At 39.4% G+C, this 17,355-nt stretch overlaps 1 protein-coding gene across 1 annotated transcript; it reads right to left on the minus strand.

The window, feature by feature from the left end:
- Window positions 1-14,148: 14,148 nt before the first annotated feature.
- Window positions 14,149-15,108, minus strand: LOC133081740 (melanoma-associated antigen B10-like). Its single transcript, XM_061178116.1, has 2 exons — window positions 15,034-15,108; window positions 14,149-14,919 (listed from the first exon to the last, which is right to left on the minus strand). Exons 1-2 carry the CDS (start codon window positions 15,106-15,108, stop codon window positions 14,149-14,151), a joined length of 846 nt encoding a protein of 281 aa, XP_061034099.1.
- Window positions 15,109-17,355: the final 2,247 nt, after the last annotated feature.

Genomic DNA, 17,355 nt, shown 5'->3' on the forward strand with positions numbered 1-17,355 from the left:
ATGAAATCTTTAACTTTTGTCATTCTTAATTAATTTAAAAATGTTTGTTTTAAGCAGCAATAGTAACAATGGACTAGGTGATTGTAGCACATGGACAAGTAAAATAAACAAGAGCAATGCCACAAGAGACAGGAAGGAATTAGAAATCCTCTGTTACAAAGAATCGGCACTACATGTGAAACAATATGGTATTACTTGAGGGTGGATTAAGATTATTTAGAAATGTGTATTGTAAACCCTAGGAAAACCAGTGAAGAGGTTAAAGAAAAGTATGAATGATATATCAAGAAAAGAGATAAAATAGAATCATATAAAGTGCTCAGTTAATACCAGAGAGCATAAGAAAAGGATATAAAAAAGAGAAAATACAACAAATAGAAAACAGTTACACAAATAGTAGATTTTAGTAAAACTATTGATATATCAATAATCACTTTAAATATGAATACTCTAAATACACGAGTTAGAAGGCAGAAATTGTCACAGTGGATAAAAAATAAATTTAAAAAAACTCAAGTATATGCTATCTATGAGAAACCCATTTGTGTATCAAGACTCTGATAGGTTAAAAGCAAAAGGATGAGGGATTTTAGTACAGTGAAACTCTTCTCTATGATACTGTAATGGGGGATACATAACATTATACATCTGTCAAAATCTATAAGGTCTATACAACACAGAGAGTGACCCTAATGTAAACTATGGACTTTAGTTAATGATAATATATTAATATTAGTTTATTAATTGTAACAAATGTACCACACTTAATGCAAGATGTCAGTAATAGGGAAAACTGTGTGTGTGTGTGTCAGGGTGGGGGTATATGGGAACTAGTGCTTTCGGCTCAATATTTCTGTAAGTCTGAAACTGCTCTAAACATAATGTCTATTAATTAAAACGAGAGCAAGGAAAATTCACATACATGGTAGACACATAACCAGCTTACTGTAATTGGAATAAATCTATATTGTAATTGAACTAAAGCACTCAAGCAAGAGTCAGCTACAGAAAAAGAAGGAGTCTTTAGATGATGTGATGGATTATCTTGTTAAGAACATACCTCTAAACTGTCTGGTAGATTTCTTTTATCTTCAGCTGACTAAGTCTCAGAATGCTGAGAACCAAGGTGCAGGGAAAGACAGGGCCAGCCAAGAAGCTTAGCAACCTGAGCGCAAAGCGCGTTAAACTTGTTCCTTTCACCAGTACATGGTGCAGCCAGCCAGATGACACCTTCTGTTATGCTGAAATTAACCTGTTAGGCAAATCTGTATTGAGGAAGCAGGAAGCTAGAAAATGCACCCTTACTTGTGGTCATTTTCAGCTGAATAAAGAACTTTAAGGTTTCTGACATTAACAGATAAGTTCTTTTGTTTACTTGGCTGGTGAAAAAAGAATGGTAGACTTGTCAGAACCTAGCCAGAACTAACTAAAAGTTCAAGTGCACTTATGGTCTCATTATGTGGCCATTGTGTTGCTACTGTTAATGTATGTTTCTATTCAATAGAAACACATTCATGGGGGCTGTGGTATGAACTAGTATCAGCTCTGATTTTGTTTGAATGGCACTCATCACTGGTTTGTCTCATGATGCATGCTTGTCTAACTTTATTTTAGTTTCTTATATCTCGGTTAGGCATTTCACCTTTGAATTCAACAAAATGCACTTCAGAGTAGACTGCTTAAAAAAAAGTAGAGGGATAGAGACAGATATACCATGATAACAGTAGTCAAAAAAAGCTAAAGTAGCTATATAAATTTCAGCCAAAGCAGATTTCAGAACAAGGAATAATATCAGGGATGTGAAGAGACATTATGTAATAATAAAAGGATCAATTATCCAAGAATGTATTACAACCTCAAACATATATGCACCTAACAACAGAGCATCACAGTACATGAGGAAAAAACTGATTGAACTGAAAGAAGAAATAAACAGTCATAGTTGCAGGCATCAACACTTCTGTGTCAGTAATTGATAGATGAAGAAGTCAGAACATCATTACAAATATATAGATGGCATGAGCAGTCCTAACAATCAGCTTGACCTAATTGACATACACTACTCCATCCAACAACAACAGCAGAATATACATTCTTCTCAAGCTCACATGTGACATTCACCAAGCTAGACCACATTTTCTTTTTCTTTCTTTTTTAAAATTTTTAAAAAATTTTTATTGGAGTATAGTTGATTTACAATGTTGTGTTAGTTTCAGGTCTACAACAAAGCGAATCTGTTATACATATACATGTATCCACTCTTTTTTAGATTCTTTTCCCATATAGGCCATTACAGAGTATTGAGTAGAGTTCCCTGTGCTATACAGTATACACACTACTATACATAAAATAGATAACTAATAAGGGCCTACTGTATACACCACATTTTCATCCATATCTCTGTCCATAAAACACCATTAAACACACCTTAACAAATTTAAAAGAATACAAATCATACAAAGTATGTTCTCAGATCATAGCAGACATTAGAAATCAATAACAGAAATATATCTGGAAAGTTCCCAAATATTTATAACTTAAACAATACACTTATAAATAACCCATAAATCAAAGATTTCTTCTTTAAAATTTATATCAAAGATTTCTTTTTAAAATTAAAATTTCTCTTGAAATCTAAAAATTTCTTGAAATAAGTGAAAATGAAAATACAGATTACCAGAATTTGTGGATTGCTACTAAACTACTGCCTAGAGAGAAATTTAGAGGATTAAATGCAAATATTAGAAAAAAAAGAAAGCTCTAATGCAAATAACCTAAGAGCCCACCTTAGGAAACTAGAGAAAAAAGAGCAAATTAAATGTAAAATGAGCAGAAGAAAGGAAATAATAAAAAATAATTATAAATAAATGAAATTTTAAAATAGGAAAACAATAGAGAAAATCCATAAAATCCTCAATGACATCAATAAACTTGGTAAGTCACTAGCCAGGATAACCAAGAAAGAAAATAGAGAAGACATCAGCTACCAATATCAGGAATAAAAGAGGGATCACCACTCCGGATCCCAGAGACATTAAAAGGATTTTTATCAAAATGGAATGTTATGAACAGCTCTATGTCTACAAATTTGATAAAGATGAAATGGATTAGCTCCTTGAAAGGCACAAACTACCTAAACTCATTTAAATTGAAATAGATAGTCTGAAGAGCCTTACGCCTATGAAAGAAATTTAATTAATAGTTAAAAACCTTCTAAATAAAGGAATCTTTAGGCCCAGATAGTTTCATTGATGAATTCCATTAAATATTTAAGGATGAAATAATACAAATCATCTGCAATCTTTTTCAGAAAATAGAAGAAGAGAGAAGCACTCTCAGTTTTTTTTATGAGGCCAGCATCACCCTAAGCCCAAAGCCAGATAAATATATTACTGGAGAAGAAAACTACAGACAAATATCTCTTATGAACATAGACAAAAAAATCCTTAACAAAATAACAGCAAATGGAATTCAGCTGTATGTAAAAGGAGTAATACATTATTACCAAGTAGGGCTCATTTCCAGAATTCAAGCCTAATATAACATTTATAAATCAATTAGTGATTTCATCAGGTAATAGACTGAATAAGAAAAATGTTATCATATCAATAGATGTAGAAAAATAATTTGAAATTTTTAATACCCATTTAGGATAAAAACTTTAAAAAGTAGGTTTAGACGGGAATTTCCGTAACCTGATAAAGGGTACATAAAACCTATAGCTAACCTTATACCTAATAATGAGGGAGTGAATGCTTTCCCCTTAAGACTGGAAATGAAACAAAGATGTCCTCTCATTACTCCAGTTCAATATCATGATGGAAGTCCTATCCAGTGCAAGACAAACAATAACAAATAGATAAAAGGTATACGGATAGGAAAGGGATAAATTAAAATTATATATTTTTTGCAGAGGAAATGATTGTCTATGTAGAAAGCCACAAAGAATCTATAAAGAAAGCCTCCTGGAACTAATAACTGAGTATAATTGCTTTACCATATACCAGCAATTAACAATTGAAATTAGAAGTTTAAAAAAGCAAAAACATTTACCAATGCAAAAAAATGAAATACTTAAATATAAATCTAACAAAATATATACCAAATCGATTTGTGGAAAACTACAAAACACTTACCAAGAGGATCTAAATAAATGGAGAAATATTCTCTGTTAATGAATTGATAGACTCACCATTATTAAGATGTGAATTATTTCTAACTTAATCTATACATTTAATGCAGTCCCAATCAAAATCCCAGCAACTTCTTTGTAGATATTTTAAAAAAAAAACTGATTCTAATATTTATATGGAGTGGCAAAGGTCCTAGAAGAGCCAACACAATGTTGAAAAAGAAGATTGAAGTTTGAAGATTCACAGTACCCTATTTCAAGGCTTAAAATAAAGCTGTAGTAATCAAGACAACATAGTATTGGTGAAAGAATAGACAAATAGATCGTTGAGCCAGAGAATTGAGAGCCCAGAAATAGTCCCACACAAATATAGTCAACTAACTTTCGACAAAGGTGCAAAGGCAAATATCAATAAGTGAAAAATAATTTTTTTCACCAAGTAGTGCTAGAGCAATGGATGTTCATATGGGAAAAAATGAACTTAGTCACAAACCTCACACCTTACACAAAAATTAACTCAAAATAGAGTATATATCTAAATGTAAACTGCAAAACTATGTAACTTCTGGAAGAAAATACAGGAGAAAATCTATGACTTTGGATGTGGTGATGAGTTTTAGATACAATAGCAAAAGCACAATCTATAAAAGAAAAAATCTTATAAGTTGGACTTTATTAAAATTAAAAAGTTTTGCTCTGTGAAAGATACTGTTAAGAGAAAGAAAAACTAAGCCACAAATTGAGAGAAAATATTTGCAAATCACATATCTGATAAATGACTTGTATTTGAATGTACAAAGAACTCTTAAAACTCAACAATAATAAAACAAGGAACCAGTAGTGATTTAAATGGTGTCTCTAAAAAGAGACTGTTGAAACCTATGAATGTGACCTTATTTGGAAAAAGTCTTTGCAGATGTAATTAAATTAAAGATCTCAAGATGTGATCATCCTGGATTAAGGATGATCTACCCAAGGACAGGTCCCATAAGAGAAAGACAGAGGAAGAATTGAGACACAGACATAGAGGGGAAAGGCATGTGAATATGGAGGTGTAGGCAGAGATTGGAGAGATGTATTTACAAGCCAAGGAACATCCAAGAATTGCTGGGTAGTTACCAGAAGGTAGGAGAAAGGTCTGGAAATGGATCTTCCCTTAGAGCCTCCAGAAGGAACCAACTCTTTTGACAGCTTGATTTCAGACTTCTGGCCTTCATAACTGTGAGAGAATAAACTCCTTTTGTTGTAAGCCTCCCAGTTTGTGTTATTACAGATGTTCTACAAAAATAATACATTACCTTATTTTAAAAGTGGACAAAAGATCTCAACAAATATCTCACAAAAGAAGATAGACAGATGATAAATAGACATATGAAAGGATGCACAACACAATTTGGCATTAAGGAAATGCAAGTTAAAACAACAATTTTTTACCAGTGCACACCTACTGAAAGGCTAGCAAGGATGCATTTGGATCTCTCACACATTGATGTTGAAAATGCAAAATGGTGCAGCTATTTTGGAAACAGTTTAGCAGTTTCTTAAAAAGCTAAACATGTTTTCTGATACAATCCAGAAATTGTGCTCCTGTTTATCCAATTGAATTGAAAACTTAATGTCAACACAAATAACTGCACATAAATGCTTATAGCAGCATTATCCATAATTACCTTACCAAAAACCAAGATGCCTTTAATAGGTGAGTGAATAAATAATCTGTGGTACATACATACAATGGAATACTATTCAACAATAAAAAGTAATAAACTATCAACTCCTAATTCACGGGATAACATGGATGAACCTTAAATGCATATTGCTAAGCAAAAGAGGCCAGTCTGAAAATGCTACATACTATATGATTCCATTTGTAAGATATTCTGGAAAAGACACAACAAAAGAGACAAAAAACAGGCCAGTAGTTTCTAGACATTTTTTTGTCGGGGGGGAAGTGGTTGAACAAATGAAGTACAGGGGATTTTTTAGAATAGTAAAACTATCTTTATGATATTGTAATGATGGATATGAGACACTATGCATTTTTTAAATCCCATAGAACATTAGAGAACAAAGAGTGAACCTTCACGTATGCAAATAAAAAATCAATTCAGAGATCTAGGTATCCCAGGATGGAATGCAGATTATGACAAAAAAAAAAAAATCTAGCTGTTTTTACAAACGTATGAAATAACATCAATGAAGAGTATGTGGCGCAGTGGTTGAGAATCTGCCTGCCAATGCAGGGCACACGGGTTCGAGCCCTGGTCTGGGAAGATCCCACATGCCGCGGAGCAACTGGGCCCGTGAGCCACAACTACTGAGCCTGCGCGTCTGGAGCCTGTGCTCCGCAACAAGAGAGGCCACGATAGTGAGAGGCCCGCGCACCGCGATGAAGAGTGGCCCCCGCTCGCCACAACTAGAGAGACCCCTCGCACAGAAACGAAGACCCAACACAGCCATAAATAAATAAATAAATAAATAAATAAATAGAGTATGGGGAAAAGGAGTGCTGACCTAAGTAACTTTGGAAATGAGTGGATACTGTAAGACTAAAGAAAAAAGGAACTGTATATAGATACTGTATTCTAGTTGGTAAGGTTCTCAGAAGAGTATGAGCTAACAATCTGAAATCAATATACGTGTATACTGGGATTGAGTAAATAAGTATACAGATAGTTGGAGCCAATTTTCTCACAGAGGTAAGCAGTGGGGAAGGCTAGAATGAATCAACGTGATACTAGATTAGAGTTGGAGACATCAGTATGACTCATGTGTATCTTAATATAGATACAAATGGACAGATGTATAAATAATTATAGATATATATGGGTACATGGGCTAGTATACAGACATTTTCTAAGCTCTATCTTCTGAGAGGGCTTAAAAGCAACAAGACTCTAATAGCAAGGGAACAACATGAGCAGGAAAATAAACCTAATACTGTATTATAACCCAAAGTATAAAATAAATACCCATGAGTCTACATTGCTATATATAAGTGACTGAATGAATAAATAAATCAGAGAGAATAGAAAAATCTTATGTAGAGAATAATTCCAAATAATTTATATAGCTACTCCACCCTCAAGGAGGTGGGGCATAACTCCCCACCCCTTAAGTGTGGGCTGAACATAGTGACTTCTTTCCAAAGGGTACTGTATGGAAAGGAGGAGGAAAGAGTAACTGTACAGTGGAGAAACTTGACAAACACTACCTTAGGTAGGTGAACAAGGTGGTATCATCAGTTGTTAAGCCATGTTGATAGTGTGCCCTTGATATAATGTGATGAAAATGGCACTTTATTCCTGAGGCCTTCCTCATAAGAACCCATAATGCCAGTCTAATCATGAGAAAAATATCAAAGACATCCCAATAGAGGGGACCTTCTGCGAAATACTTGACAAATACTCCCCCAAATTGTCAAGATCATCAAAAATAAGGAAAGCCTGATAAACTGTCACAGTCTAGAGGAGCCTAGGAGAAGTGATGTCTAAATGCAATGTGCTATTGTGGGTGGGATCTTGGTCCAGAAAAAGGACATTAGGAAAAAAATGAAGGAAAACTGAATGAAGTGTGGACTTTTGCTACTAGTAAGGTATCAATATTGATTCAATAGTTGTGACAAATTTATCATACTAATGTAAGATATTAAGAATAGGGGAGAGTGAGTGCTGTGTATAAGGGAACTCTCTGTACTACCTTTGCAACTTTTCTGTAATTAGAAAACTATTGCAAATGTTGAGAATAGCTAACACAGAATTTAATTTTAATGTTTAATTCAATCAATCTGGAGTTACTACAACAACTTGGACATCACATATCAACTCCAATCATTTTTTTAATTTATTTTTTTTACAGTAGGTCCTTGTTGGTTATCTCTTTTAAGCATAGCAGTGTGTACATGTCAAGCCCAAACTCCCAATCTGCACCATTTGCAATGATTCTCTCCACCCAGTCTGTAAAATGTTTACATACCTGGTGCCAGCTGTCTACCCCAGAGAGTATCTGGTGGCAACATAGACTACCGAATACACGTTTGCCTTATGGCTGCAAAGAACTCAGGAACCAAGGGAGGCAGTCTAAGGTGGGGATAGCATCTAGATTATTTTTTAATGTTCTAGCCCCAACTTCAATGCTGGAAGGGCTCTGTACACAGAAGAAATAGCTTTTGTCATCAGGCATCAAGAGAGCTTTCAGCCCTGGTACACTGGCAAGGATGCACAGAACCACCAGAGTAGTGAAGAGATGTAGGCTTTCCCAGAATTCATTAATATTATCACTGCATGACAGGGGGGAGCTATCTATACTCTGCCTGACTGACAGTGAGCAGGGGGGATTCTAAGGTAGGGAGGGGTATCAGGCAAGCCTCTGGTCCTTTCATCCAGTAGATCTACCCACTCAGATGGCTCTGCAACTTTAAGCTGGTAATAATGATTCATAGATTTTCTAAGCCTTTTCACAGAAGTTGGCCAGGACCCTCCAAGATTCCCCGTGTTCTGTCCTTCTGTTCCCTTTTCCACTATCTGCTGAGCTCTGAATTCAGAACCCTGACTGCCAGCCTGCCCTGGGCTACCAGTACTTGGTTTAGTATGTGGCCTCTCTCATGGATTCTGGAAATTTCTTTACCCCCCAGGCCTCCTGGTGCTCCTTACTAGTTGAGGATATCCTGTCTAGACTCTTCCTGGGGATCTAGTCATCCTAACCAAATCCTTGCTTCTTAAAGTAACTGAAAAGAATCTTATTGACATAGAATTTTAAAACACTTACCCAGAGATATCCCAGTACTCAAGATACCTTACAAAAATCCTGCTTTGTATGGATGAGGAATTAATTAATGAGGAATTATTTTTTGAGTAAAATAATTAGAAAATGGAAATACAAAATAAAATAACATTGAGGATATATATTCACGTAAAAGATTGGTCAACATTTAAAGTTGATCAAATAAAATGCCTGTGAGTTTATGATATTTACATACATTAATATGTGAGAGTATAAGTTGGTACAGTATTATTGAAACAGAATAGCAGTGATATTCATAAAAATTTACAATCAACACACTATTTCCACTTCAACCCAATGTTCATTTCTATGTCTTTCCATAAGAAAAAATACACATTTGCCCAATAATTTATATTTAACGATGTTGGTATCAGTTCTATTAGTTATAGCAACAAATGGAAAACAACTTATGTGCCCATCAGAAGGAGAATGGTTAATTTAATTATGGCACATACACACTTTAGAATTATTGGGGGTAGTTAAAAGAGTGAGATGGATCCATATGTGCTTTCACGGAAAATCCTGCACTCATTTCATTAAGTGACAGGGACAAGAGGCAAAACAATATGTACATCATTATCTATGTATGTTAAAAAACATTTAAAAATGTTTTTTTTACATTTAACATTTAAAAATTTAAAACATTTAAAACATTTAAAAATTTAAAACTTTTTAAAAATTTAAAAACATTTAAAAATTTTTAAATTTAACATTTAAAAACATTTTTAAATGTTTTTAACATTTAAAATTTTTAAACATTTAAAAATTTAAACATTTAAAAATGTTTAACATTTAAAAATTTAAAAATTTAAACATTTAAAAATTTAAAAATTTTTAAACATTTTAAATGTTTAACATTTAAAAATTATGGTTACCTGTGAGTAAGGCAGAATTTTGGAGGATGAAATAAGGAATGGGATTTGGATTCATCTATATTTTTCTAGCATCAAGAATATATGCAGTATTTCTATTGTAATTAGTATATTTAAGTAAGACGGACAACAGAAATAATTGTAGCTGTGTGTTATTCAGATAAAGTATCTGTTAGCAGAAATGTAGGACGAAGCCAGAAACCTGAATGACAACACTTCAAAAGTTTCTCTCTCCTACACATAAAGCTTGCCTTGGGTTGGCCAGTGTCTCTGCTGTCATGTGACCCAGGGATCCAGCCTGCTTCCACCATGTGGATCCACATCTCAGCACAGGCTTTGCATGTTTGCTGCTGAATTGAACAGAAAGCATCAAGGTAGCACACTGACTGTCAAATGCCTTGGTCTGAAAAAGACAAACATTGTTTCTGTTCATATTTCAGTGGCAAGGGTAGTCACAAAACCCTTTCTAATACAAGTGGACTGGACGATACAGTCTTGCAATCTCTCCACAAACAGTTACGGAGTAGGAGATCATCAGTAAAGTACAACACTTACAATTTGTATACAAAAGCCCTCTTCATTCTTGGAGAAGTTTCTGAGAAGGCAAAAATTGCCTTGCAACACTCCAACTTTTTCTAGTGTCTGCTATATGACAGGTGTTTTCAGATACAGGCTCACACCAGTTTTCTAAAGGACACTGTAAATCTCAGCAGGGAAGTGTCGGTCACCTTTTGTCACTAAATAGTACCTTTCTGCACTTACCTTTACAGTAGTCTCAATACACTGAAACTTTTCTTCTTCCTTTTTCTGCGTGGTCAAAAATCACAGCTTGTGAGCCTCTGCTGCCCATCACCTGATGAACATGCCTGAACACTTGTACAGGTGTCTTTAGGCACACTGGAAAACCAGGGTTTTCCTCTTGGGCAGATACAGGCAAGAGTCAGGAAAATGATGGTCAATTTTTTTTTCTTATCAAAGGTGGCATGTCCACCAGGGAGACATGTTCTACATTGTTGGTAGACTGAATAATTGCTCCATGAAGATGCCCATACCTTATCCCTAAAACCTGTGAATATGTTATGTTACATGGCCGAAGGCACTTTGCAGATGTGGTAAGGTTATGCAAGCAACTTTAAGATAAAGATATTATACTGGAATACCTGGCTGGACCCCAGGTAATCTAATGACATGACCCCTTACAAGCAGAGAAACTTCTCTGGCTTGCTGCAGAGGAGAGATGCAGCAGACAGGGAAGTTCGAGAAATGCCAAGTGTGAGAAAGATTCAAAGTTTAATTGCTGACTCAAAATATATGGGCCCACATGTGAGGACGGGGGAGAGGTCTGGAGGAACTATGGCAGCTCCAGCTGACAGTCAGCAAGAAAACAGGGCCTCAGTCTTATTATCACAAAGAACTGGGTTCTGCCAAAACCTGAATGCTTTTGGAAGGAAATTCTTCCCAGAACTCATGAGGAGAGGTCTGGCAGCTGAAAGCTTGACTTGGGCCTTGTGAAACCCAGAACAGAGAAACCAGCAGAAGCAACTTGGATTTCTCACCCACAGACATGTGAGAGAATAAATTTGTGTTGTTGTAAACTGCTAAATTTGTGGCAATATGTGGAATACTGGCATAAACTTCTGGAAGGGCTACAGGGTCTGTTAGAATCCAGTCTAGGCAGATGGTTGTGACACAGTGATTTCCTTGGTCCTTCCTCATCTACCATTTAGAAGGGAGGCTTTGGTTCTTTGCCACTTAGTTAAGCTCACTCATCAGTGTACAGATTCAGTGGCCAGTCTCAAATAAGTCAGCAGATTAAATTCTCTTTTCTTTCTAACCTTGTCTGCTTTCTAAAACCTTCTAACTTCAGGTTTATCTTGCAAGAACCTGTAGATCCTGTGCCTAATCTACTCACAAGCCAATTTGGAAAAAATTTTGAAAGTGTGGTGGAAGCACCCAGAGCAGATGAGCAGACTTCTAAACTTCACCTCCAAAGTAAACAGCAGTGGTTGGGGCTGCTGCTAGAAGAGAGATTCCAGTCAGGGATGGGACAGACAGGGGATGTCTGCAGGGAGTTGGAATGCTCTAAATCAGGGGAAAGGTGGGTGATTCTGGGTTTTCTGTTCCACTGGGAGCAGAGTGCAGCCTTATAAAAGGAAGCAGGGGAGAGCTGGACAGCAAGTCAGGATCCAGATGTGGGCATGAGGGCACACTGGGGAAGACCCAGGGGAAGAGCGATGTAATTCGGAAAGGACTGGATCTGGTCCCATGTACCAGCACTGGGTAGAATCAGCTCTAAAAGAACCCTGTGGATAGGGGCAGGAGAATCTTAGGCAAATGCAGGCCATAGATAGTCCCCACTTGGTGTTTAATTCTCATTTTCACTTTATTAATACACCTGGGTTTAGTACATTGGCTGCAGATACCTTCTTTTTTTTATTTCCCGGGAGACATTGTGAAGTAATGAGAAGAGAAATGAATTAAAAGATAGAAGGTTGGCCTCAGGCTGGGAGGGGTGCAACAGTGTGGGCTCTGGAGGAATTCAGACCAGGGTTCTAGTCCCAGCTCTGTCACTTACAAGCCAGGTGAACTCAGGAAAATTGCAAAATTCTGTGAGCCTCAGAGTCTTCATCTGTGAAATGGATTTGATAAGTAGTCCTCTTGCTCTTGCTTCACATATATCATGTAAATAGGAATGTTGGAATGTAACTTATGCAAGACACTAGCACAGTCTCTGGCATTTATTGGGTTTTACTAAACTTTAGTTATTACTATAATTATTTTCACCCTAAAACCTACTAACCTCCCCCTCTGGTTTATTTTTTTTTTAATCCAGGAAATATAGAATTTGTAGCTCTCTAGGATATGGCATAAGAAATCAGCCAATATGTTGCTTAGCATGTTAAACTAAGTTACTTGCTGTATAAATTTTCTTAGGATATATTATTTATTACTGGTGTGGGGGATCCTACCCAGTTTGATGCAACTCAAAATTCCTGAAATTTGTGTCAAAGTCTATTTCCATCCCTCCCTTATATCTTCCCTTCCATCCAAAACACTTGTGTTTGCAATTACTTTACCTCCATCACAAATCTAGTTCTAGCTTAGAGTTTACCAAATTACATCCCAGATAATCTAATTAAAATGCCCATCTATTGGATGGACTATGTCTCTCCCAGCCCAAGGCAAAGATTGCCAGCACAGTGGCTTCTGAGCATCCCGCCTCATATAAGTATCACCCTTATTTCTCAGACACTCCCTTGTTATAATGTGCACAAATCACCTATTTTGTGGACTGTGTTCCCCGACACTGGAAAAAGAGCACAGGCCCTCTTCCACTCCCGCCCCAGGTGAAGATCGCTCTGCTTTATACACGGTCTTGAAGTAACTGCTAAAAGCAGCTTTCCATTCCAGGCTTTAGTCTCTCAATCTGAGACACATCATCTGAGATTTTAGTCTCTGCCTACCGCTCAAACAAACTCCTCTGACCCACCACCCAGCTTAATTAAAATTACCTCCCACTGAAGGGCTTGCAGTTTCCCAAGGTCTCAAACCCCTTTACCTTGGGATATTTACATTTCACTACAATTAAAACCCCCAAGTCCTCACACCATCTTTTGACTTGTCCTTTTAGTCGTAGGGGATATCTTACAATATTCCTTACGTCATAGCTGCTCCAAGACTTTAAAATTCTACTTTAAAATTCTATGGGCAGGAATGATTCTTGTTCATCTTAGTATTCCCCATACTAACAGGGAGCTTTGCAAAGATTAGATGCTTAATTATTGTTAAGGGAGAAAAAAGTGGGCCACTGAAAAAGAGGTCTAATTTATTACAATATTATTTCTCCAATATTAATAATAATAAATATTATTATTACAATAATATTTATTACAATTTTATTTTTATATATATATATCATGTTATGAAACAACAGGCCAAAAGTGATAAATGAAGCCAAGAATTTATCATCTTTTATTTATTTCTCCATTTCTTGACCCAACTATTACATTGTTGAGTTTTTCACATTTCCAAGGAAATGCCTCGTCTATTGCCATGTTATCTTATTCCAAATTACTGAATAAGGTAGAACTTTTCCAATTAGTTTTACGAAATAATAAAACTCTTACTCTTAAATCTCATTCACAGCAATCAGTGTTTGAGCAACATCACTCATAAATTTGGATTATGAAGCTACTTAAACCTTCTATTAAAAGGAACAATGTTTTTAAAAACTATCCAAGTTACTACATAGAACAGAAACACAAATATATGTTATACACTATGTTGTCTGCAGCCCCACCCCAACCTTCTACTACTTAGAATGTGGACTTCTCTTTTTAACAACAAAGTGAAGAATCTGCCTCAGACTCTATTGGGGCGGGAGGAGCTGCTGGCTATGGCCCTGGAGCGCACGCTGGCCAGGGCAGCAGTACGAGCCCTGGCTGCAGCCCTGGCTCGGGCTCTCTCTCCCTCATCTCTCAAAGCCTCTTCATACCAGGATGGGAAGGCAGTGGGGACCGTATCATGGATCTTGGCCACAAACTCCAGCACTTTCATCTTGCTGGTTTCAGCGTGGGCTCTTGGGCCCCACAGGAACTCATAGCGTGGAGGATCGCTGTTGGGCACCTGGCAGTACTCCAGGTACCTTTCCCGCACTAAATCTTTGGTGATAAGCTTCCTGGGCTCCCCAGAAATGAAGTGCTTCCTCCCCTCATATAAGCCCATCACATTCAATATTTGCCAGACTTGCTCCTCAGTGGCACAATTGCCCTTAGTCAAGATCACACCCAGAACAGCCATCAACAGGCCTGTCTTGGGAACCTCTCTATCATCGCTCAGGTTTGCATCATAGCTTGGTTCTGGCTTGTTGACAAGGACATAGATGTGCCAGTAGGGATCCACTTCCTTCAGGTCAAGGCCAAAGATCATCTCCAGGTGCTCAGAAGCTCTTTTGAGGATCTCAAGGAGGTGATTCCTATACATCTGGATTATATTTCTCAGCATATCTGCCTTGGTAATAGGCTCTTTCATTTGATGCTTGTACAGCAGGTAGTACACCAGTATAACCACCTTCTCATCCAGATGGCCTCTGTAGATGGGCTCAGTGTATGAAACAGCTCTGGCTCTCTGACCCTGTGGATTGCAACATGACCAAGCAATAGGTGAGTTTTGGGAAATAGCTTTGCAATGAGGAGGGGAAGAAGAGGGGAACTCTTCTCCCACTCTCACAGTGGCCTGAGCACCTACCAGACCCTCGGGCTCGTCTCGGGCCTGGCAGCGTTTCTCACGGGCACAGAGCTTACTCTTCTGACCCCGAGGCATGATGACTTTCAACAAAAGCAGCAGGCAAGTGGCAGGTGACTCAGTGACCTAAAGGAAAGAGGATGAGATTGCTGGGCCACTTCAACAGGGAGATAGATACAGTCTTGGCCTCTACTGAAGGCCACCTCTGCAGGTTTCCTTGAGGGCAAGCCCACAAAGTTCCTATTCTCTAATTTGCCTCTGCCCTGAGGACCCTGTGGAAATAACTAGGGTGTACCTTAGCTCCTACCTACCAAATCTGCCTGGGGCTCACTGGGGCTTAGAGCAGTGGCTCTGTTCCAAGTTAACGAACAGAGTGTCATCACTTCACTTTTGGCAAGCCCTGGGGTTCCTGTGCTCTACTGGTCTGATGCTGACCCCTCATTTCAAAGTCCTTATCACTCTGAGACCCCAGAGATGGGAATGAGCAGAACTTCATTGTACCACACTTGCCTGCGGATGCACAGGGAAGAGAACACAGAGCTCTGGGGGACCCTCTCTATCCTTGGATGATTAGCGGTCTCAGTCCTCACTCAGTGCCCTCACTTTCACTTCTGGTAGGGCCTGGGACTCCTCCCTCTGCTGACATGAGACCTATACCCTCAGAGCAAGGCCCTCAAATCCTGAAAGTCCTGAGGAGGAGGTTAGGGAGGCCTCAGTCTAACCTATCTGCCCCAGGTACCCTCGGGGCTAATGGCATGGATAGGATTCTCTGTGACCCCCACTGTTCTGAGGCAGGTGGTCCCCCTGGTCCTCACTCGGGATCCTCACACTGACGGCTGGAAAAGCTTGGATTCCCTCCCTTTAATGACCATGAGGCTGCCGTCTCAGACCAGACTTCGTCTTGCTGAGAGTGCCCGAGGAGCACACGAGGGGATGCCTCGGCCTCACCCCCTTACGGGAGGCCGCTTAGGGCTCACAGCGGTGGTGGGGCTTTGCGAGGCCCCCTTTGTCGGGGGTGGGAGTTCCCCAAGACCTCCCTCGGCGCCCTCGCTGTAACAGGCCGCGGGGCCTGGGGGCGCCTCGCCCTGCCGCCATGCCATCCTCCTCCCATTCTCGAGTGTTCATTCCCCCCGGAACGCCAGAGACAGACGTCGCCTTTACCCCCATTAGGGCCTGGGACCCGTCTCGCTGTTGGTCTGAAGCTGACACCCTGCTCTGCCCTCATCCCCTCAGGGGAAATTTCGAAGATACTTGGAGGTCGTTCCGTCAGATGATTCCCATCCAGGTTCTCTCAGGGCTGAGAGCAGGGCGGAACTCTCTGGGGACCCCTTTAATCTGGACTGGCCAGTCCCCTCAATCCTAACTCTGGGTCTTTACCGTAATTCCACACAGAGCCTGGAGCTTCTCCCTGGACTGACCTGATGCTGCCTCCTCAGACACCACAGGCAGAAGTTGGCCTGCGTCACATCCTTACCCCTACCTAGGCCCCTCGCCACGGCCGGCAAAAGGGCTGGGCTCTGCGAGGCCACCTATGTGCCGGGGCGGGTGGTTCCCTCAGACTTTGCCCAGGGTCCTTGCCTTTACTCCTTTAGGGCCTGGGACCCGTCCCTCTGCTAGTTTGAAGCTGACACCCTGGTCCCACTGCCCTCACCCGCCTCAGGCCCCTCAGAGGGAATTTAGAAGGTTCTCAGAGGTTGCTACATTCCTGCTTGGTTTCTTTAATGGCTGATAGCAGGAGCGGGGCTCTCTGGGAGCCTCGCTAGTCTGCGACGGGCGGTACCCTCACATCTAACTCAGGATCTTTCCTGTAATTCCAGGCAGAGCCCAGAGTGCCTCCCTTAGCGTACAAGGCACCGCTCCCCTCAGACCTATGCCTTCACTTCCCTGAGACCCCAAGGCAGATATCAGAGTGCACCACTTCCGGCCAGCTTTGCCTGGGGTCTCCCAGGACTGACATGGGGCGAGGGGGCGGGGTTCTATGGGTTCGACTTTGTTCTACGGGTGGGGATTCCCTTGGAATTCACATAGGGTTTTTTTTTTTTAAACTCCGGGCTGATCCTGTGTATCCTCCCTCTGGTTAACTAGACTGAAACCAAGGCCCTCCATACATCGCTCTCCAAGTTTCAAAGGGTGAGGTGAAGGGACTTCTTGAGCCTCACAGCCATACCGGGGTTTCCCAGAGCTGACACCAGGAGCAGGCCACTCTGCTGCCCACATGTTCTGGGGTTCCTTCAGAAATCAAACAGAATTCTCATCTTTACTTCTGTTAGTGCCTGGGACCCACTCTCCATTGAGCTGACACTCAGGTCCAATGCCCCCAACTTT

Source organism: Eubalaena glacialis, chromosome X (assembly GCF_028564815.1).
Source record: "Eubalaena glacialis isolate mEubGla1 chromosome X, mEubGla1.1.hap2.+ XY, whole genome shotgun sequence".
Taxonomy (NCBI): Eukaryota; Metazoa; Chordata; class Mammalia; order Artiodactyla; family Balaenidae; genus Eubalaena; species Eubalaena glacialis.